The following is a 24,736-nucleotide window of genomic DNA, read 5'->3' on the forward strand; positions in this document are numbered from 1 at the left end:
AGTAATTATTGTAATTGGTCAAAGTGAGATACATAATTTGACCCTACTTGTCCCCAGTGCACAGTTATTCAGGCATCCTTAGGCAATTGGGCTTTGCATTTTTCACTGGTGCCTCTAAACATCCCTGCTCAAAGCTCTCATTTAATCTGTATATATAAAACTCAATGGGGGATGTTTATCAAAGCTGTCTATGTCCCGCATCAATATAGACCAAACTACAGAGGGTTTGGCCGGTCTATTGTGCAGCTAATTTATCAAAAGACGCACAGCTCTTGATAAATTCTGTGCACAGACTTCGGGATCTATGCTTTAGACTGTATTTACACCTGCTCCAACATGGCCTGACATTTCGGCGTACTTTCATCGATGTCGCTAAAAAGTCACACATATTTAGACTGCAACTTTCTGTGCGACAAATTTAGACAGGAAAAAACAGTCTAAATCCTTTGATAAATATCCCCCAATGTGTGTGTGTGTGTGTGTGTGTGTGGGTGTGTATCTGTGTATGTTCCAGCATCACGTCCAAACCGCTAAAGATATTAACATGAAACTTGGCACATGTTACTTATATGTCAACAACAAACATAGGATAGGTAATTTAACCCTTACTCACCCCCATTTGCCAGGGTTGGGGTTTTTGTTTAAAGTCCCATGCAAGTCAATGGGAAATACATGTTCCAGCATAACTTCCAAACGGCTGGAGATATTTCGATAATTCTTGGTCACATGTTATTTATATGTCCATTTAAAATATAGGATAGTCAATTTAACCCTTACCTCCCCAATTTGCCAGGGTCGGGGTTTTTGTTTAAAGTCCCATGCAAATCAATGGGAAATGTATGTTCCCACATAAATTCCGTACGGCCGGAGATATTTCAACAATACCTGGTACACATATTACTTATATGTCAAATAAAAATATATATAAATTAACCCTTACCTAAACCCTTACATATAAAAGATGGGTTTTTGTTTTAAGTCCCATGCAAGAATATGGGAGTTCCAGTATCTTACTCCACAAGCTCCGCTCTGCATCTCCTGGTGAATGTGTAAGTTCGGCTTGTAAGCCACACCCCATCTCACAAAGACACACCCACAGTTTAAGCCCCACACCTTTTATTATCTACCTTTTTTGTCCATCAGTCTGGCTTGCAAATGACTCCCAGTCCCACAAAGCCACATCCCCTTCTATTTTCAGCTTCAAATATCTTCATCACAAATCACTCCCACCTGAGGACAGGATATGAGGATGGGACATAAGGATGGGATATGAGGTCGAGATATGAGGACGGAATATGAGGATGGGATAAGAGAACGGGATATGAGGTCGGGATAGGAGGTCAAGATATTAGGACGCAAAAGGACGATGGAATATGAGGTCGAGATATGAGGATGGGATATGAGGTTGGGATATGAGATCGGGATATGAGGTAGGGATATGAGGATCGGATATGAGGTCGAGATAGCACGGGATAGGAGGTCAAGATAGGAGGTTGAGATATGAGGACGGGATAGGAGGTTAGGATATGAGGTCAAGATATGAAGAAGGCATATGAGGACGGGATATGAGGTCGGGATATGAGGATGGGATATGGGGACGGGATATGGGGTTGGGATATGACAACAATATATGAGGACGGGATATGAAGTCAAAAGCTTCCTCCTTTGTTGATTTTCCTCCCCAACAGGGATTAGGATGGAAAAACCGGCAACGTCGGGTACTCAGCTAGTATGTGTAATAAATTCTGACAGAAATAGACAAAAATGTTTTAATTGTGTAAAATGGATAAATGCATAGTAAGGGTACCTTCACACTTTCAGGATCTGCCACATATTTCTGCTGCATATTTCTGCTGCATATTCCCTGAAGCTGATTTTGCTACCCTATGAAGTTATTAGGTAGCAAAATCAGCTGCACAAAATATGCACCAGATCCTGCACGTGTGAAGGTACCCTAAGTCATTATTATTACGAAAAGTAATAGAAAACCTAATGGATGCAAATACCTTTTCTTTGGCAGCCCTTTCAGAAGAAAAGCTAATCAGAATGTTTCACAATTATTTATCTTCGAAAATGGTGTGATGCTACTCGTGTGTAGAGATAACATCAGTTACATAGGAAGTGGCACATAGTTTGGGCCACTCTTCTTGAGCTTCTGAATATAATAAATTCTGCATTTGTGTGGGAGTCAATAGGACTATAAACAAGTACTAAAAATACTGATGCAATGTGTTGAAATGACAGTTCAAGAGAGTGAAAGCATAAAAAGAGTTCATTTATCAAAAACTATAAGGGTTTATGTAATATTAATATATTGGTTAGTGTAATAATTTGTTTGTAACCAGAAACAATCCACACCTGCACTCACCGCAAGGGTACCGCAACTCCGGCTTATCTCATCCGATTCCTCCTATAGACGACCGGGCATCTCCGATGTAATGACGCTCAAAAGAAGGCAACTGCCGGCGGTTTCACGCAATCATACTGCGCTTCATCCGGCCTTCTGAGTGTAATAATTTATATTACATTTAATGAAAAAGAGTGTTTCATTTAAAATACAGTCATGGCCGTAAATGTTGGCTCCCCTGAAATTTTTCAAGAAAATGAAGTATTTCTCACAGAAAGGATTGCAGTAACACATGTTTTGCTATACACATGTTTATTCCCATTGTGTGTATTGGAACTAAACGAAAAAAGGGAGGAAAAAAAGCAAATTGGACATAATGTCACCAAACTCCAAAAATGGTCTGGACATAATTATTAGCACCCTTTCAAAATTATGGAAAAATAAGATTGTTTCAAGCATGTGATGCTCCTTTAAACTCACATGGGGCAAGTAACAGGTGTGGGCAATATAAAAAGAACACCTGAAAGCAGATAAAAAGGAGAGAAGTACACTTAGTCGTTGCATTGTGTGTCTGTGTATGCCACACTAAGCATGGACAACGAAAGAGGAGAAGAGAACTGTCTGAGGACTTGAGAACATAAATTGTGGAAAAATATCAACAATCTCAAGGTTACAAGTCCATCTCCAGAGATCTAGATTTGCCTTTGTCCACAGTGAGCAACATTATCAAGAAGTTTGCAACCCATGGCACTGTAGCTAATCTCCCTGGGCATGGATGGAAGGGAAAATTTATGAAAGGTGTCAACGCAGGTTAGTCCGGATGGTGGATAAGAAGCCCGAAACAAGTTCAAAAGATATTCAAGCTGTCCCGCAGGCTCAGGGAGCATCAGTGTCAGCGCAAACTATCCGTCAACATTTAAATGAAATTAAACGCTATGGCAGGAGACCTAGGAGGACCCCACTGCTGACACAGAGACATAAAAAAGCAAGACTACATTTTGCCAAAATGAACTTGAGTAGGCCAAAATCCTTCTGGGAAAACGTCTTGTGGACAGATGAGACCAAGATAGAGCTTTTTGGTAAAGCACATCATTCTACTGTTTACCGAAAACGGAATGAGGCCTACAAAGAAAAGAACACAGTACGTACAGTGAAATATGGTGGAGTTTTAATGATCTTTTGAGGTAGCTGCCTCTGGCACTGGGTGCCTTGAATGTGTGCATGGCATCATGAAATGTGAGGATTACAAACGGATTTTGGGTCACACTGTACAGCCCAGTGTCAGAAAGCTGGGTTTGCATCTGAGATCTTGGGTCTTCCAGCAGGACAATGACCCAAACATATGTCAAAAAGCACTCAGAAATGGATGGCAACAAAGCGCTGTAGAGTTCTGAAGTGGCCAGCAATGAGTCCAGATCTAAATCCCATTGAATACCTGTGGACAGATCTTAAAATTCCCTTGCAAAGGAAGAGTGGTCCAACATTCCGGCTGAGAGGTGTAAGAAGCTTATTGATGGTTATAGGAAGCGATTGATTACAGTTATTTTTTCCAAAGAGTGTGCAACCAAATATTAAGTTAAGGGTGCCGATAATTCTGTCCAGCCCATTTTTGGAGTTTGATGTGACATTATGCCCAATTTGCTTTTTTTCCCTCCCTTTTTTCGTTTAGTGCCAATACACACAAAGGTAATAAACATGTGTATAGCAGAACATGTGCTACTGCAATCCTTTTCTGTGAGAAATATTTATTTTACTTGAAAAATTTCAGGGGTGCCAACATTTACAGCCATGACTGTATAATGCCACTATCTAAAAAGTATAGTTTATGTGGAGTTATATAACCACATGCAAAACTAAGTGAGCAGCAAGCGAACCCCCAAAAAGATATACAGTGGGGATCAATAGTTTGGGCACCCCAGGTAAAAAAAATTGTATTAATGTGCAGAAAAAAGCCAAGGAAAGATGGAAAATACTCCAAAAGGCATCAAATTACAGATTAGACATTCTTATAATATGTCAACAAAAGTTGGATTTTATTTCCATAATTTACACTTTCAAAATATCAGAAAACAAAAAAATGGCATCTGCAAAAGTTTGGGCACCCTGCAGAATTTACAGCATGCACTGTCCCCTTTGCAAAGCTGAGACCTGCCAGTGTCATGGATTGTTCGCAATCATCATCTGGGAAAACCAGGTGATGTCAATCTCAAAGGTTTTAAATGCCCAGACTCATCTGACCTTGCCCCAACAATCAGCACCATGGGTTCTTCTATGCAGTTGTCTAGAAATCTGAAACTGAAAATAGTTGACGCTCACAAAGCTGGAGATATCCTCTGTTCGGAATGTAATTAAGAAATGGCAGTCATCAGGAACAGTGGAAGTTAAAGCAAGATCTGGAAGACCAAGAACAATATCATACAGAACAGCTTGCAGGATTGTGAGAAAAACAATTCAAAACCCACATTTGACTGCACAATCCCTCAAGAAAGATCTGGCAGACACTGGAGTTGTGGTACACTATTCCACTATAAAGAGACACTTGTACAAATATGGTCTTCATGGAAGAGCCATCAGAAGAAAACCTCTTCTACGTCCTCACCCCAAAAATCAACATTTGAACTTTGCAAATGAACATATAGACAAGCCTGATGCATTTTGGAAACAAGTTCTGTGGACTGATGAGGTTAAAATTGAACTTTTTGGCTGGAATGAGCAAAGGTACATTTGGAAGAAGGAGAACAGAATTTAATGAAAAGAACCTCTGTCCAACTGTTAAGCATGGGGGTGGATCAATCATGCTTTGGGGTTGTATTGCAGCCAGTGGCACAGGGAACATCTCACGAGTAGAAGGATACATGGATTCAATAAAATTTCAGCAAATTTGGGATGCTAACTTGATGCCATCTGTGAAAAACATGAAGTTAAAGAGAGGATGGCTTCTACAAATGGAAAATGATCCTAAATACACCTCGAAATCCACGTGGGATTACATCAAGAGGCGTAAACTGAAGGTTTTGCTATGGCCTTCACAATCTCCTGACCTCAACATAATTGAAAATCTATTAACCCCTTAAGGACACATGACGTACTGGAACGTCATGTGTCCACTCCCGATCTATAACGCGGGGCCACGGCGTGGCCCCGCGTCATAGCGGGTCGGGCCCGGCCTCTAACAACGGCCGGGACCCGTGGCTAATAGCGCGCGGCATTGATCGCTGTGCCGCGCGCTATTAACCCTTTAGACGCGGCGTTCAAAGTTGAACGCCGCGTCTAAAGTGAAACCGAAAGCATCCCGGCTAGCTCAGTGGGCTGTTCGGGATAGCCGCGGTGAAATCGCGGCATCCCGAACAGCTGACAGGACAGCGGGAGGGCCCCTACCTGCCTCCTCGCTGTCCGATCGCCGAATGACTGCTCAGTGCCTGAGATCCAGGCATGAGCAGTCATGCGGCAGAATCGTTGATCACTGGTTTCTTATGAGAAACCAGTGATCAACATAGAAGATCAGTGTGTGCAGTGTTATAGGTCCCTATGGGACCTATAACACTGCAAAAAAAAAGTGAAAAAAAAAAGTGAATAAAGATCATTTAACTCCTCCCCTATTAAAAGTTTGAATCACCCCCCTTTTCCAATAAAAAAAAAAACACAGTGTAAATAAAAATAAAAATAAACATATGTGGTATCACCGCGTGCGGAAATGTCCGAATTATAAAAATATATCATTAATTAAACCGCTCGGTCAATGGCGTGCGCGCAAAAAAATTCCAAAGTCCAAAATAGTGCATTTTTGGTCACTTTTTATATCATTTAAAAATGAATAAAAAGTGATCAATAAGTCCTATCAATGCAAAAATGGTACCGTTAAAAACTTCAGATCACGGCGCAAAAAATGAGCCCTCATACCGCCCCATACACGGAAAAATAAAAAAGTTATAGGGGTCAGAAGATGACAATTTTAAACGTATTAATTTTCCTGCATGTAGTTATGATTTTTTCCAGAAGTCCGACAAAATCAAACCTATATAAGTAGGGTATCATTTTAATCGTATGGACCTACAGAATACATATCAGGTGTCATTTTTACCGAAAAATGTACTACGTAGAAACGGAAGCCCCCAAAAGTTACAAAACAGCGTTTTTTTTTTTCAATTTTGTCGCACAATGATTTTTTTTCCCGCTTCACCATAGATTTTTGGGCAAAATGACTGACGTCATTACAAAGTAGAATTGGTGGCGCAAAAAATAAGCCATCATATGGATTTTTAGGTGTAAATTTGAAAGAGTTATGATTTTTTAAAGGCAAGGAGCAAAAAACGAAAATGCAAAAACGGAAAAACCTCCGGTCCTTAAGGGGTTAAAAGAGCAGTGCGTGACAGACAGCCCAGAAATCTGAAAGAACTGGAAGACTTTTGTAAGGAAGAATGGGCAAAGATACCTCAAACAAGAATTGAAAGACTCTAGGCTGGCTACAAAAAGCGTTTACAAGCTGTGATACTTGCCAAAGGGGGCATTACAAGATATTAACTCTGCAGGGTGCCCAAACTTTTGCAGATGCCATTTTTTTCTTTTCTGTTATTTTGAAAGTGTAAATGATGGAAATAAAATCTAACTTTTGTTGACATATTATAAGAATGTCTAATCTGTAATGTGATGCCTTTTGGAGATTTTTCCATCTTTCCTTGGCTTCTTTATGCACATTAATAACATTTTTTACCTGGGGTGCCCAAACTTTTGATCCCCACTGTATAAGGCAGATCAAAAGCATACTGGTACAGTGTTGAAATAATTCTTAAGAGCCACAAAGCATATTCGTAATGCTTTTGAAGTCCCTGAACATACAGCAGCCATGAGACAAGCCAGCTTAGGAAGCCAGAACAGCAATCCACTAAACAACTGAAACAAGAACCAGGACTTTGGCGCCAGTGAGGCCTAGAAAAACAAATGTAAAAAAACATGTAAAATTACACAATCAAATGAAATGGAGGTTGTACTAGAACACCATATCTTTAACTTAAAAGGGAAAATGCACCTGTGACCACAGAGATGCCGCACTGAAAAAAACACATGGAGGGGCATTTACTAATCTTTTACTATGTAGTCTGGTTTTTACCCTGTTTTTTTCTACTTCATTTTTGACTATGTGCGACAAATTTACTAAATTGTTGCACGGCATTAATAAATTTGGCACACATGGGCAAAAGTGGGAAATTTACTTCATGTAGTAGAAAAAATAGTCTGTTCCTTTTTCCTGCTGTCTGAATAGGTTTGGCTGCTAGGTTTCCTTCTGGATCTTTTGTTTTTGAGTTTTTTTTTTTTTTTAGCTTTTTCACCACATCTAAATAATTCAATAACTACAGTGGTCCCTCAAGTTACAATATTAATTGGTTCCAGGACAACCATTGTAAGTTGAAACCATTGTATGTTGAGACCATAACTCTATGGAAACGTGGTAATTGGTTATAAAGGCACCAAAATGTCATCCAAAATAGGAAAAAGTGACAAAGAAAAATAAGTAGATAACTAATATAGATAAAGCAAATCCTTACATATAAAAGTAATAAAGATCTGCTGGGAGCTGTAAATTACTGTCTATGTCAGTGTTTCCCAAGCAGGGAGCCTCCAGCGGTTGCAAAACTATAACTCCCAGCATGCCTGGACAGCCAAAGGCTGTCCGGGCATGCTGGGAGTTGTAGTTTTGCAAAAGATGGGTCCACCCTGCTTGGGAAACACTGGTCTATGTAGAGGACAGGAGCTTCTTCAGGGGTCCTGTACAGTACAGGCAATGTCCCAAACAAGTAATGGAGTCGCCCTCACCTGGTGTCCAAAAGAGCAGCTAACCCTGATACAGGTAAAGTGTACAGAACATGTAATACCAGACACCAGTCAGTGCATACACTTCAGTAATACAGGGGTTTTACCAGTGAATGCCCATTTTGATTGGTTGGTTCTTCCAGCCATTGACACGTTTCACAGATCTGGACTGTCTGTAGCATTGTATGTTGAGTCTGGTTTCAACTTACGATGGTCCAGAAAAGACCATTGTATGTTGAAACTATTGTATGTTGAGGCCATTGTAAGTTGAGGGATCACTGTAAATTGTAGTCATGGCTCAGAAGTGGTAAACGGCGTTTAGTGTGTGTGTGTGTGTGTGTGTGTGTGTTTATTACATTTTTTTAACACAGTTTTTTTTTCTCCCTAAATGTACTTACACTTTTTTTTTTTGGTTACTTCTTCTACAGATCTGTGTATCCTGTGGACTCCTTCGGATTCGGTGGACTACTTCGACGACCAGCGTTTTTCTTTGCTTGATGTTAATAAAATGGTTAACGAGGGCTTGTGGGGGAGTGTTTTTTTGTAATAATTTTTTTTTTAAACCTGTTGTGTTTTATTTTATTTTACTTTACTAGACAGGCTTAGTAGTGGAAGCTGTCTTATAGACTGAGTCCATTAATAAGCCGGGCTTAGCGTTAGCCACAAAAACAGCTAGCGCTAACCCCCAATTATTACCCCGGTACCCAACACCACAGGGGTGCAGGGAAGAGCCGGTACCAACAGGCCCGGAGCATCAAAAATGGCGCTCCTGGGCCTAGGCGGTAACAGGCTGGCGTTATTTAGGTTGGGGAGGGCCAGTAACAATGGTCCTCACCCACCCTGGTAACGTTAGGCTGTTACTGTTTGGTTGGTATTTGGCTGAGAATAAAAATAGGGGGACCCTATGCGTTTTTTTAATATATTTAATTATTTATAAAAAAAAAAACGCATAGGGTCCCCCCTATTTTCATTCTCAGCCAAATACCAACCAAACAGTAACAGCCTGACGTTCCCAGGGTGGGCGAGGACCATTGTTACTGGCCCTCCCCAGCCTAAATAACGCCAGCCTGTTACTGCCTAGGCCCAGGAGCGCCATTTTTGACGCTCCAGGCCTGTTGGTACCGGCTCTTCCCGGCACCCCTGTGGCGTTGGGTACCGGGGTAATAATAGGGGGTTAGCGCTAGCTGTTTTTGTGGCTAACGCTAAGCCCAGGTTAGTAATGGACTCTGTCTATAAGACAGCTTCCACTACTAAGCCTGTCTAGTAAAGTAAGAAAAAAACACAACAGGTTTTAAAAAAATGTTATTACAAAAAACACTCCCCACAAGCCCTCGTTAACCATTTTATTAAAATCAAACAAAGAAAAACGCTGGTCATCGAAGTAGTCCACCGAATCCGAAGGAGTCCACAGGATACACGGATCTGAAATGAGAAGAAAACAAAAAAAATGGGTTAGTACATTTATTATCACCTGCTCACACATCTCCCGCCCCGCACGACTACAACTGCCAGCATGCCCTTACAGTAAGGACATGCTGGGAGTTGTAGTTGTGTGGTGCAGGAGATGTGTGGGCAAATGACAAGCTTGTCCCCTGCCCCCAGCTGCAGGACTACAACTCCCAGCATGCCCTTACAGTAACTTGGGGCGGAGGCCGGGCACAGTGTTTCCCAACCTGGGACTTGTACTTTTGCAACATCTGGAGGCACCCTGGTTGGGAAACACTGTTTTAGGCCAGTGTTTCCCAACCAGGGTGCCTCCAGATGTTGCAAAACTACAACTCCCAGCATGCCTAGACAGCCTCTGGCTGTTTAGTTTTGCAACAGCTGGAGGACTACAGTTTACAGACCACAAACCAGTGGTCTGCAAACTGTGGCCCTCCAGCTGTTGCAAAACTACAACTCCCAGCATGCCTGGACAGCCAATGGCTGTCCAGGCATGCTGGGAGTTGTAGTCTTGCAACATCTGGAGGCACCCTGGTTGGGAAACACTGTTTTTAGGCCAGTGTTTCCCAACAAGGGTGCCTCCAGCTGTTGCAAAACTACAACTCCCAGCATGCCTGGACAGCCAAAGGGTGTCCAGGCATGCTGGGAGTTGTAGTCTTGCAACATTTGGAGGCACCCTGGTTGGGAAGCTCAACTTACCGGCTTCCGTAGGATCCAGCGCTGCACGACACTGCCGCGCGACGATCTCCGACAGCGATCGTCGCTGGAGCCTCGGAAGGGTAAGTGAACGTTTTCGCTGGTTCCCTTTCAGCTGTTTAGTTTTGCAACAGCTGGAGGACTACAGTTTACAGACCACACACCAGTGGTCTGCAAACTGTGGCCCTCCAGCTGTTGCAAAACTACAACACCCAGCATGCCCTGACAGGCTCTCAGGGCAGGAGTCCGGGCTGAGATTACAGTGCAGCCGCCCGGGCTCCTCATACGGCCCCCCCCCCCCCTGTCTCCAGCCCGGGCTCCTCATACGGACCCCCCCCCCCCCCTTGTCTCCCGCCCGGGCTCCTCATACGGCCTCCCCGCTACCCCCCCCCCCTTGTCTCCCGCCCGCGCCGCTCAGCTCCCGCTGCTACAAGACTACAACTCCCAGCATGTCCTCACTGTAAGGGCATGCTGGGACTTGTAGTCTTGCAACAGCAAACAGATGGGAGTTGTGTGGCGCTGGCAGGTGAGAGGGGGGGATGTAAATCACTGCAGTGTCCCGGTAGCGCAGTGAGGGTAGCGGGAAGAAAGTATGTCGGAGCCCGGGCGGCAGTAGCTTTTCCTGCTCCATGTTGGAGCTGGAGTAAATTTAGTCACTTTTTACGGCCGTTGCGACAGTTTATTGTGCAACTGCGACTGTCTCAGTTAATAAATTCCTGACCACTGCAAGTAAAAACTGAAAACTTGCGTAAATTAAGCGGGAAATTTTTTTTTTACTTTCTAGCTCTTGCTAGGGAAAGTCGCACAATTTATAGGGTAGGCGCAATTGCGACATTTTTGCGCCGAAAATAGTCAGAAAAAAATTACTAAACTAAAGGAATATAGTGTTGGCATTAATTTCAGAATCTCACTTGTTCTTTTAAAGGGGTTCTCCGGTGCTTAGACATCTTATCCCCTATCCAAAGGATAGGGGATAAGATGCCTGATTGCGGAATTCCCGCAGCTGGGGACCCAAGGGATCTTGCACGCGGCACCCCGTTTGTAATCAGTCCCCGAGCGTGTTCGCTCCGGGTCTGATTACCGGCGACCAAACGGCCAGCGGCATGTTACGTCACGCCTCCGGCCCCCATGTAACGTCATGCTCCACCCCTCAATGCAAGCCTACGGGAGGGGGGCGTGATGGCTGTCACGCCCCCTCCCGCAGGCTTGCATTGTGGGGCGGAGCGTGACGTCACACGGGGGCGGAGGCGTGACGTCACACGCCGCCGGCAGTGTGGTCGCCGGTAATCAGACCCGGAGCGAACACGCCCCGGGGACTGATTACAAATGGGGTGCCGCGCGCGCAAGATCACGGGGGTCCCCCGCAGCGGGACTCCCGCGATCAGGCATCTTATCCCCTATCCTTTGGATAGGGGATAAGATGTCTAAGCACCGGAGTACCCCTTTAAAGGCTATGAACTGATTTTAAATGTATTTTGATATTCTTGCTTTGTACTTATTATAGTACTAAAAACATTTTCTCCACTGGTTGGTCTTATTTTTTACAAATTTTGGCCAATTTCTCTTCTCTACCCTCTGTGCTTTTACAAACAGTCTAGGCTCCTCTGTCCTGTCTACCAGAAAAGCTGCCTGATGGCTCAGTCTCCAGCTCTTATTTCTCTTCTCCTGAACAAACTTCAGAGCTAATTTGTCTAGAGCATGGGTGTTATTATAGCAGCTGCTATGGGGAACAGCAGTTATGGAGGCCTACTTAGGTGCAAAAATATTCTACATTTCTGTAAGGAATAAGAAGTTGATAGCTTTCTATTATATAGCACTACCATGTGGTGCTTTTATCCATACCTTTAATTATTGTTACTTATTATGTAGTTTCTGTTTTATGTCAGTAGGTGGTGGGGCCTGTGTATTTTGCTATGGGGCCTTATTAATTCTAGTTATGATCCTTCACCAGATTATCAATTTATTCACTAAGTGGTAGATTTCTATATGGCTGGTCTGAAGGTCCCCTGAGGCCCATGACCACCCAAAGTGCCCATATGATAATCTGCCACTGATATAGAACAGGTGGTGAAGGAATTTACCACCATCCCCAGAAGGCTGCTGTTTCCATGAGGCCTGGGGGGGGGGGGGATAAGGAAGCCTAAAGGGCAGACCTACAGGGAACAACAAAAGGAGAGGATAGTCTGAGGATTGTGCAGTCAGGCTTGACCTTCCTTCAGTATTCGCTGAGCACCACACTGTTTAGTGGGGTGTTTTTTGTTTTTTTTTTACATCCAATTCACCTCCATTAACACATTTAGGAATTTAGGTAGTTTCTAGTGAGAAATCTGTGCTAAAAGCCTCATAAAATCCACTAGAAGTTTGCTCCCCATGCAAGTAAATAAGCTACAAATGCCCTTAGATTCCATATGGGAAATCTTGTGGATTATTCACATGTGAATCAGCCATATTGAATTGGGCTTATCATTATGCTTACTCGTGGTTCATAAAAATGCTCATCCATGATAAAAATTTGAGCGTAAATTTGGGGAAAATCCCAGGGCCTGCTAAATTTTTCAAGTAATTACTAACCTAGACATTTAACCAGCAGAACAGGCTGGTTGTTAATGTAACATGCCTAGAGTAGGCCACGATTACTTGTGGACCACAGGGGTCAGTAGAGGGTTCTTATGTATTTCTTATATCAATGACACTGAGTCATCATAAATTGGACTCCAAAAGTTATTATTTATATCACACCTAACATCCTAAGTACACACCTTAATCTCAGTTTGACAAATTTTTATGACTATAAACAGTTGGTTGTTCCAGATTGAATTAATATAAATTCAATGATTCTGTGTTTAAAGGGGTTATCTGGGCAGCAAGGTTTTTATACATTTGCTCAGGGAGTAGGCAGTTAAAAACCAACACACACTTACCTTCCTCAGGGACGTGATGCCCCAGGCCCACTCAGCAGCTGCAGCAGTGTGTCTCCTCAGCCACTGATTGGGTGAGTGGGCCTCTAACATCATGTTCTCAAACCCGGAAGCGACGCACAGTGGGGACCAAAGCTCTGTAATACCAGCATAGGCGTGGGAACGTGGAAGGTAAGTTTGTGGTTTCTTTTTTTTCTTAATTACTCTCTCCCTGTGTAAATGCATTTTAACCTTGCTGCGGGGATAACACCTTTAATAACTGTAATTAATATGATCCCATGTAGATGTTTGTTCCCATATCCCAATTATTGGGCTTACAGGTGGCTTTTGTGAACTGATTGACTGTGTTTCACATCATTGTCCCGGTTTTTTGTTGCAGAATCATGACACCTATACTTTGGATTTGTTTAGCATGTAATATATTTTTTTTCAAGGCTATTTAAACAAGCATCCCTACTTTGGAGCAGTGGTTGGACGAGTTGCAAACAGGATTGCCAATGGTAAATTCAGCATTGATGGTCAGGAGTACCAATTACCCATTAACAATGGGCCAAATAGCATCCATGGAGGACTCAAGGGCTTTGATAAGGTAAGATAACAAAGAAAGGTTGGCAGATAGGGGAACATCTTGTGGGGCCATGTGGATACACTTGTGAAATATATATGAAAAAATTCCCGTCACTTGCTTTCTTCAGTGCTTGTTTTTTTATTGTGCAAAACATATAAACAGTAGTGGAGGACATGTTTTCGCTTTTATGCCTTTCTCAACTAGATCAGTTAAGAAATGCATGAAAGCCAAAACACTTCCTGCGATATTGTGTATTTGTGTTGCATAATAAGCATTGAAGAAAGGGAAAGTCAGTAAAGGGAGTGTCAGTAATGTTTTACAAATATTTCATAATGTAAGGACTCTGCTTACTACAGTATTTTATGGCTAGGTGTACACATAATGAAGGTTAACTCAATATTGGGGTGTAGGTGAATTAGCACTGTCATATGAATGGGTAATTTTCACATCCTCCACTAGAACTTTTAATTTGTTCTTACTATGATGAAGTAATGTCCAGGGTTCTCCCTGTATCTGCACAGAGAGAAGTGTCATGGTATCATACTTCATTGCAACTGTAACATTTTTTTGCTAAATCACTTAAAGTGGTACTCCACCTCTAGACATCTTATCCCAGGGGTCTCAAACTCCCAGCCCGCGGGCCATTTGCGGCCCGCGGATCGAAAGTTTGTGGACTGCGCCAGATATGTAGTGAAGAAAACTGTGTCTTGAAGCAGTTCTGTGTCCTGAGCAGAGCAGAGACTGCACACGCCCCCCCCCCATCAACCAATTAGAGTGTCTCAGCACTCAGCACAGTGACTCAGAACTTTCCTCAGCTATTGGGACACAGAACGCTTCAAGACACAGTTTTCTACACTACTCCAGAGAGAAGTGCAGTGCAGTACAGGTAAGGTTGTCTATGTGTGTGTGTGTGTGTCTGTCTGTCTGCGTGTGTGCACGTGTGGGTGGGTGTCTATGTGTGTATGCATGTGTGTGTGTGTCTATCTGTCTATGTGTCTGTGTGTGTGTGTCTGTCTATGTGTCTGTGCATGTGTGTGTGTATCTGTGTGTGTGTGCATGTGTGTGTGTGTCTGTCTATGTGTGTGCATGTGTGGGTGTCTGTGTGTGTGTGTGTCTGTCTGTCTTTGTGTGTGTGTGTCTGTCTGTTTATGTGTGTGTGCATGTGTGTGTGTCTGTCTATGTGTGTGTGCATGTGTGTGTGTCTGTCTGTCTATGTGTGTGTGCATGTCTGTCTATGTGTGTGTGTGTCTGTCTTTGTGTGTGTGCATGTGTGTGCGTGTTTGTGTGCATGTGTGAGTGTCTGTCTGCTTGTGTCTGTGTGTGTGCATGTGTATGTGTCTATCTGTCTATGTGTGTGTGCATGTGTGGGTGTCTGTCTGCGTGTGTGCATGTGTGTGTGTGTGTCTGTCTGTCTATGTGTGTGTGCATGTGTGTGTGTGTCTGTGTGTGTGTGTGCATGTGTGGGTGTCTGTCTGTCTATGTGTGTGTGCATGTGTGTGTGTGTCTGTCTGTCTGTCTGCGTGTGTGTGTGTGTGTGGGTGTCTGTCTATGTATGTGTGCATGTGTGGGTGTCTGTCTAGGTGTGTGTTCATGTGTGTGTCTGTCTGTCTGTCTATGTGTGTGTGCATGTGTGTGTCTGTCTATGTGTGTGCATGTGTGGGTGTCTGTCTGTGTGTGTGTGTGTCTGTGTGTGTGTGTCTGTGTGTGTGAGAGTCAGGGGGGGGGGGGAGGGGGGTAATCGAAAATGCTACCTAATGTGGGGTACCTGCTACTACCTAATGTGGGGAACCTGCTACTACCTAATGTGGGGAACCTGCTGCCTACCTAATGTGGGGAACCTGCTGCCTACCTAATGTGGGGAACCCCCAGAAGTAGCACCCCCATCATCCGTCAGCTCATGCTTTTACCACACGGGTTAGGGGGAATGGGGGGGGGGGGGGTTGCTGGTGGATGATGGGGGTGCTACTGCTGGTGGAGGGTGTTGCTGGTGGATGATGAGGGGTGTATGATGAGGGCATTATATGTAAGGGGCACATGCGGCCGAGCCTCACCCAGCTGCTACCTCCAGTGGCCCCTGGATAATTTGAGTTTGAGACCCCTGTCTTATCCCCTATCCAAAGGAAGGGGATCCCCGCGATCTCAGCTGCGGCACCCTAGACATCTGGTGTATGGAGCGAACTTCGCTCCGTGCCGGATGACTGGTGCTGCGGGGCGGAGGCTTGTGACGTCACGGTCCTGCCCTGCTCATGACATCACGGCCATGCCCCCTCAATGCAAGTCTATAGTGTTTTATGCTATTGTTTTGTAGTATGACAGTCGCAATGTTTTGTCAGGTGCGTCTAATCTACTCATCACGGCTTTGGGTAGTTCATGTTCCTCACGCTGCAATTTGAATCATTTACAGGCTACTTTGAGGTGAATGTCATGTGTTTTGGTTATTACAGGTCAGAGGGATTAGGTTAGAGACCCGGCAATCAGTCTGTCCAGCACTTTATAGCATCTACAGTGACCAATTACTTCATTAGTTTCAGGTGTGTAGTCACTTGTAGTAGGTGGTTAAGTTGATAGTAGCATGTAGTCATATGGTATTTTGTGATTTAGGTCAGCAGTTGCAAGTAGCACAGCACGAAGCATTCTGCAGTTGCCATACCTCCCCCTGGAGTTGTCTTCACCCATTGTCAGGCTAATTCAGGTAGGTTTTGGTCTAGGCGGTTAAGCCTGCACGCCAACAGTGTGTAGTCCACAGGAGTCACTATGTGTTCAATTTTCAGGTCAGCGGGTGATCTTCTAGGGAACAGGTAGTTATGTTTTATTTACTTGCTGCCCATCACGTCTATGGGTACTTTGTTCACAGCAGGGTGCCCATCACGTCGTTACACGTTAACTTGCACTTGTCACAGTTATGAGTATGTTGCCACTAATGTCACCAAGTCACGTTGTTTTAGGAGGTCTGACACGTCTTCAGGCCTCATCAGCCATTAGAAGGGATCTGGTTTACGCTGACTTTACCGTTGGTGGGCTACGGTTCTTTCTAGTGTTGGTCTCTGACTCTGTTATAGACAACACGGCCAGAACTTCGGAACATGGAAGTACTCCCTCACTTCGTAGTTGGACCATTCCGAAGCTGACAGCAGAACTTGTGCGCAGAGGGATTCCATTTCTGGCCACAGCCCGAAAAGCTGAACTGTATCGCTTGTTAGTTTCGGAACAAGCAGGACCTAATGAACAGGCAGGAACTAGCACGGGGGAAGTTTCCATGCAGACACTGCACACATCCATCACGCAGTTACATACGTTAGTTAATTCTCTGTCCACCAGGTTAGAGAACTTGGAGAACCGGGCTGCTACACCTCCGGTTGCAATCGCTTCATCAGTTCAGCCGCAGCTTTCACTTACATTTATGGGTATTAATGCCATTATCCCCAACCTCACTCCAGCCCATTTCATCCAGGCCAACCTCAAGAAAGACATACTTGACGGTAAGCATGTTAATCTAGCGTCTCTTCTTATAGCAACCATGACGTAACTGAAAACAAAACGATTGCTTGCGGTGAAGTTTCAGTTATCCTTAAGGCTAAGGATGTCGGGCTTAGTCGCAAGTTATCGCTGGTAGAGTTTAGCATGGCTTTCGCTATCTACAGGGACATAATTTGTTCAGTGAAGCCAGAAAGGAGGGAGGAGTTAGACATGTACATGTACAAGGTCAATGAGCTTTCTCATAAGTATGGCGGACATTCATTTTATGACTGTCACAAGTAATTTCCGGCAAAAGCAGCAGCAGCTTTGGCCCAGTTGAATTATGCCCTGAATTGGGCCTTTATAGATACTGAGATTTTTTGCAATCATTTTGCAGGTTTGATAGCTCCGGTGTGCGCTCGTTGTCAGTCAATAGCTCACACTACAGAATGGTGCAGTAGTGTCAATAACTCTTCAGATGACACAGTACCAGGAACATCTTCATCCACCATGCAGTCAAAGAGTCAGAAATCGGGGCTCACAGACAAACTTGGGAGACCAATCAAGTATCTGGACAAGTCTCAGATCTTTAATAATTTCAATTATGCGTCATGTAATTACAAACAGTGCAGGTTGCTTCATGTGTGTGCAGTTTGTTTCAGGGCTCATCCTAAGAGCGCCTGTCCCCAGAAACACAGGGTGCTACTAGCAGTGGTGGATGTGGCGTCCTTGGCTTGTTTTTGTTAGAACATCCTGACAAGCAGTTGGTAGAGTTCTTGTTAGAGGGTTTGCAGTCAGGCTTCCACACAGGTTTTGTGACACTTCCCGGGGATACTGTTGAGTGTCAGAACCTAAGGTCAGCACTTAGAGACCCTACCGTGATTGACGAGTTGATAGCGAGTGAGGCCAATAAGGGTTTTATCATTGGGCCCTTTGATACCTCCCCCTTTGACATGTGGAGGGTGAATCCGGTGGGGCTCCTTGTTTGAAAGTTTAGCAATAAAAAGCGATTAATTTACGACTTGTCCGCACCTTACTCATCTTCCACGCCTAGTCTGAATTCCCTTATTCCAGCAGAGGAATTTTCTCTCAAATATTCCTCCATTGACGAAGCCATAGCAGCCATTCTTGCCATGGGGTCGGGGGCCTGGTTGTCTAAAGCCGACATCTTGGACACTTTCAAATTACTTCCCATAAATCCAGAGCTATGGAAGTGGCATGGCATAAAGTGGTGCGACAGGTATTACTTTGCAGTTAAACTGTTCTTTGGATCATGTAGCAGTCATTGGTTATTCGATAGATTCGTGCAAGCGTTACATTGGATGTTGGAGTATAGGTTTGACTGCAAACGTGATCTGGTTTGACTGCAAACGTATCTGATTGGAATGGTATATCGCTCTTTACACCAAGCATAGATAATCAGTCCCCGCTTGTATTTTTGGACGCATCATCTTCTATAGGTTTTGCTGCTATCTGGGGAAACAGGTGGCTGGCTGACGCATGGCCCTCAGAAGTTAGCCGTTTGCCAGGTTTCAGTGCTAGTTCAGCTTTATCCAATAGTTGCAGCAGCAAGAGTATGGGGTTATCTGTGGCATAGGAAGACAGTCATGTTTGTGTCCGACAACGCAGCCAGCGTAGATATATTATTGAAAGGCAGGTCTAAATCTTCATTGATTATGTTATTAGCAAGGAGGTTGGTGTGGTTATCTCTGCGTCATAATTTCCATTTCACCACTGCGCATATTCAGGGTGTCAGGAACACAGCAGTGGATGCACTATCCAGAAGTTATTTTCCGCTTTTTTTCCAGGTGATACCCAAGGCTGATCGCTCAGGGTCCCCAGTACCTCATTTCCGAGAGTTGATGCTGGACTAAAAGCACATTTGTCGACAGCCAAAAAACTCATCAACAAATCATTGTCCCCCAGTACGCAGAGAGTAAACACCACAGCTTGGAACACGTACTCAAATTTCTGTTACAAAATCCTGATGAAGTCCCACATACCATTCCATTTCTACTGGCGTTTCTCGGATTTTTCAACTCTTCCCTGCATCTAGCGCACAGCACCATAAAATTATATCAGGTATACAGCATCACATAGCATTAAATTACCCGGAGAAGATGTCAATATTCATGTCCTATGCCATCAAAGCGGCCCTGAAGGGTATGCAGAAAAGCAAGGTTTCTAAACCGTCCAGCTGTCAGCCTCTCTCAGCAGATTTGTTTAAGCAGTTAGCGGACGCCCTAGATAGGTCACCTTTTGGATATCTAGATAGTCTCATGTTAAAAGCAGCATTATTTCTAGGTTATTGCAGCTTCCTGAGACCTGGAGAATTTACGTGCAGATCAGTGAGAAGTGAGTGGTTAAAGTTATGTCAACTCTGTTGGGACACAGATCATTATGCGTTGAATTTATATAGTACCAAGACTTTGTTACTAGGTCAAGTAGTTACCATTTGTTATTTTGCCACAACACACATATGGTGCCCAGTCAGAGTGTTACAAACCATGCTGTCAGCACGTCTTGACTCCGACGTAGTTCAGCTGCTTTTGTTATTCGAGGGTGCCACCCTCACTACAGCAAGATTTGTTAATTACATTTGCAGTTTGGTTAGAACCTTGGGGGCGATCCATCAGTGATATCTGGTCACTCGCTACGCATAGGTGCAGCGGCAGCGGCATCACGTCAAGGGGTGCCGGCTCATGTGATCAGAAAATTGGGACGATGGAAATAGAGTACTTACATGCGTTATATCCCTAACCCCAAGTCTGAAATGAGTCAGGTTTTCCAGTCTTTGGTGATATGATTATTATTATGTATATACAGTACAGACCAAAAGTTTGGACACACCTTCTCATTCAGAGTTTTCTTTATTTTTATGACTATGAAAATTGTAGATTTACACTGAAGGCATCAAAACTATGAATTAACAAATGTGGAATTATATACATAACAAAAAAGTGTGAAAATAAGTCATATTCTAGGTTCTAGCCTCCTTTTGCTTTTGATTACTGCTTTGCACACTCTTGGCATTCTCTTGATGAGCTTCAAGAGGTAGTCACCTGAAATGGTCGTCAACAGTCTTCAAGGAGTTCCCAGAGATGCTTAGCACTTGTTGGCCCTTTTTGCCTTCACTCTGCGGTCCAGCTCACCCCAAACCATCTCGATTGGGTTCAGGTCCGGAGGTGTGTTTGGGGTCATTGTCCTGTTGAAAAATAAATGATGGTCCAACTTAACGCAAACCGAATGGAATAGCATACTGCTGCAAGATGCTGTGGTAGCCATGCTGGTTCAGTATGCCTTCAATTTTGAATAAATCCCCAACAGTGTCACCAGCAATGTACCCCCTCACCATCACACCTCCTCCTCCACACCAGCACACCTGTGAAGTGAAAACCATTTCAGGTGACTACCTCTTGAATCTCAACAAGAGAATGCCAAGAGTGTGCAAAGCAGTAATCAAAGCAAAAGATGGCTACTTTGAAGAACCTAGAATATGACATATTTTCAGTTGTTTCACACTTATGTATATAATTCCACATGTGTTAATTCATAGTTTTAATGCCTTCAGTGTGAATCTACAATTTTCATAGTCATCAAAATAAAGAAAACTCTGAATGAGAAGGTGTGTCCAAACTTTTTGTCTGTACTTTATGTTAATAAAGCGCTTTTGAACTTACATGGGAGTTTTTGCCCTCTAATTTCAGGTGTACTCTCATGCAGCAGTATATGGCACAACACTAACTGCCTAGAGGTTATAGAAGGTAGTTTTCATGTAAGGTTTAGTTAGGTAGGTACGCTATAAGCATGAGCACCGACCACAAGTTTGAAGGCTAATTTATTAGCCTGTGTTTTTGGGAAGGGCGGGGATTACTATAAGAACCCACGGCAATACCTGTGTCTCCACGCCGCAGGTTCTTCACGTCCCACCCAACCCTCCCTCAATTTACATTTTACCCCTTTTTCTTAATTTTACTTCAGGGTATGCCCTCTAATTTCAGGTGTACTCTCACGCAGCAGTATATGGCACAACACTAACTGCCTAGAGGTTATAGAAGGTAGTTTTCATGTAAGGTTTAGTTAGGTAGGTACACTAACAAATGTGTGTATAGTTTTGGGCAAATAAATGTTATCCCTGCAGCTATTGCCTGTGTATGTGTCTCTGTGTGGAAACAAAATACGTGAAGTGAGGGCGGGACAAGCAGGGCTCTGTGCAGGCTCCTGGCTTGTCAATCAACCTGCTGTGTCAGCCTGGGGCATCATAGAGCCTCCTTGTCCTCAGTGCACAGAGCCCTGCTTGTCATCATATATACATTTTTAACCAATGTATAATACAAATATACATAACATTTTATTATCTACTTTATTTAAAAAGTTTTTGCAAATGACAGGTACACTTTAAGAATAACTACGATGTACAATTCTTATGGGAATGTTAAATTAAATATATATTTATTATTATTATAATTTTTTTAATTTCTTTTAACCCCTCAAGGACGCAGCCCTTTTTCACCTTAAGGACTGAGCTCTTTTTCGCAATTCTGACCACCGTCGCTTTACGAATTAATAACTCGAAAATGCTTTTACCGAATATTCTGATTCTGAGAGTTTTTTCATGACATATTCTACTTTATTTTGGTGGTAAATTTTCGGCGTTACTTGCATCCTTTTTTGGTGAAAAATCCCAAAATTTCATGAAAATTTAGAAAACTAAAAAAACTTTTCAGCTCTCTACTTGTAAGGAAAATGGATATTCCAAATAAATAAAATTTTTCTTCACAAATACAATATGTCCACTTTATGTTGACATCATAAAATGGACATATTTTTGCTTTTTGAAAAAATTAGAGGAAGTAGAGCAGCAATTTTCAAAAATGTCATGAAAATTGCAATATCTGAAGGGACAGATGTTACAGAACTACAACTCCCAGCATGCCTGGGCAGTCTAGGCATGCTGAGAGTTGTAGTTTGGCAACATCTGGAGGGCTACCATTGGGGCACCACTGTAACAGTGGTCTCCAAACTGTGACCCTCCTGGGCATGCTGGGAGTTGCAGTTTGGCCTTCCTAGTGGTTGCCACTTTCATCCCCCCCCCCCCTGTTGTTTCCCTACCTGAGCCAGGATCCCCAGGCATTTTCTTCTCCAGGCACCAGCCTCCATCTTCTCCCCATGTTCCCCTCAACATCCAGGGGTGGGCAGAATGGGGGCAACCCACTGTCCTGCCCTGCCATTGGTCAGAATCAGTTCTGACCAATGGCAGGGGATAGGAGGAGATCGCAGCACTGTGACCTCGCTCCTATCCCTCAGGAGACCCGATCAGCCCGGAATAGCAGAAAATCGCATGTCTGAATTGACATGTCTGCGATCACCGACATGGGGGGGTCTCAGGACCCCCCTTGGCGATGTGCCGGGATGCCTGCTGAATGATTTCAGCAGGCATTCCGGTCCGGTCCCCAACTGGCTAGCGGCGGGGACCGGAATTCCCACGGGCGTATGCATACGCCCCACGTCTTTAAGGACTCAGGATGCAGGGCGTATGCATACGCCCGGCATCCTTAAAAGGTTAAACCTGATGCTGCTCTTTGGTGTTATATTTACTTCAACTGCCTATGCCACCAGCAATCTAAGATTTCTTGTTATGGGTTCCAAGTAGACAATGCAGATCCAAAGAACACCATATGTGTCACAATCTGGAAACCTCAAAGAAAACAAGATGTATTATTTCTTTCTGTATATCACTGTACCAATAGATCATAATTTGACACATTCCTTTAAAAGGTAATTTAGGTCCTTTAACCTGTTACATCAGGATCGGCAGATACCAGTATGACAAGTACAGCTGTGTTTTTAGTTCAAATCAATGGCTGGGTAAAGATGTATAAATCAATATCAATCAGATTGTCTCATGTCATCTGCTGACATTTACATAGAACATCTTATTGTTACTGCATTGCTATTAACCGGCTTTTACAGATCGGTCTCTTTTAGGGTGGTATAAAAGATGCATTCACAGTTGTTCACATTAAAAGCCATTTGATGGTTCCAAGTTGTATCCACACATTGTGCGTGTACATATAAATATATATACAGATAGAGCTATATGTACGCACACACATGCACTCCAATCTCAAGGCTATCTTTTATAGACTATTTTGCATTAACATGCATATGCACAAAAAGGGTTAGCCTTATCTACTGATATTTTTATATTTTCATGACCTTAAAAATAAAGTGACCTAAATGAGAAAAGAGCCATGTAATGTTCAGAGCAATGTGACACTTTAAAACATTAATCTTTATTATAGTTATACAGGGTGGGCCATTTATATGGATACACCTTAATAAAATGGGAATGGTTGGGGATATTAACTTCCTGCTTGTAGCACATTAGTATATGTGAGGGGGAAACTTTTCAAGATGGGTGGTGAACATGGCGGCCATTTTGAAGTCGGCCATTTTGAATCCAACTTTTGTTTTTTCAATAGGAAGAGGGTCATGTGACACATCAAACTTATTTGGAATTTCACAAGAAAAACAATGATGTGCTTGGTTTTAACGTAACTTTATTCTTTCATGAGTTATTTACAAGTTTCTGACCACTTATAAAATGTGTTCAATTGTGCTGTCCATTGTGTTGGATTGTCAATGCAACCCTCTTCTCCCACTCTTCACACATTGATAGCAACACCGCAGGAGAAATTCTAGCACAGGCTTCCAGTATCCGTAGTTATTTCGGATTCACAGGCTTCCAGTATCCGTAGTCTGGTCCTTAAAGGGGTACTCCCACCCTAGACATCTTATCCCCTATCCAAAGGATAGGGGATAAGATGTCTGATCGCGGGGGTCCCACCGCTGGGGACCCCCGCATTATTGCATGCGGCACCCACCTGGTTTTTCACCGGAACCGCTGGAGGGTCTGAGTCGCGACTCCGGGAATGGAAGTCAGGACTCTGCCCCCGTGTGACATCACGCCCGTCCCCTCAATGCAAGTCTATGGGAGGGGGCGTGACGGCCATGGGCTTGGTCCATAAGGGGTTAATGGAAGCTCAACCCCAAAAAATACTAGCACATTATCCACTGGTTCAATTGTACTTTAAGGTATGGAGGGAAATTAAAAAAATTATTGGGGTTAAGGGGAGTTTTGAATTTACACTAATATGGGGTAATAGTAGATTAGATGAGTTTAATAAAGGGATAGATAGTCACTTTTGGAGACGAAAAGGAATTAAATATTTTACTCAAATTTACTCACATGGAAGGTTGATCCCTTTTGATGTGTTAAAGGGTCACCAAGTTTTGGAGGCAAGCAAATAATTTTGGTTTGTACAAATAAGATACGCAGATAGGGCAACACTAAATAGAGATTGCTTTAATATAGAATCACATAAATTGATAGAATATATCTGTCACAATTCGGCTGGCAGGAGGTGGATCCTCTGTGCCAGAGAGGGATTGGCGTGGACCGTGCTGGTGGACCGGTTCTAAGTTGCTACTGGTATT

General features: G+C 43.4%; 1 protein-coding gene across 1 annotated transcript in view; it reads left to right on the forward strand.

Annotated features, from left to right (window-relative positions):
* Nucleotides 1-24,736, forward strand: part of GALM (galactose mutarotase) — a 112,172-nt gene that overhangs the window by 17,302 nt on the left and 70,134 nt on the right. The window contains exon 3 of the mRNA XM_056567445.1: nt 13,647-13,801. Coding sequence (XP_056423420.1) covers nt 13,647-13,801 — 155 coding nt within the window. The remainder of the gene's footprint in view (nt 1-13,646; nt 13,802-24,736) is intronic.

This window comes from Hyla sarda, chromosome 3, assembly GCF_029499605.1.
Source record: "Hyla sarda isolate aHylSar1 chromosome 3, aHylSar1.hap1, whole genome shotgun sequence".
NCBI lineage: Eukaryota > Metazoa > Chordata > Amphibia > Anura > Hylidae > Hyla > Hyla sarda.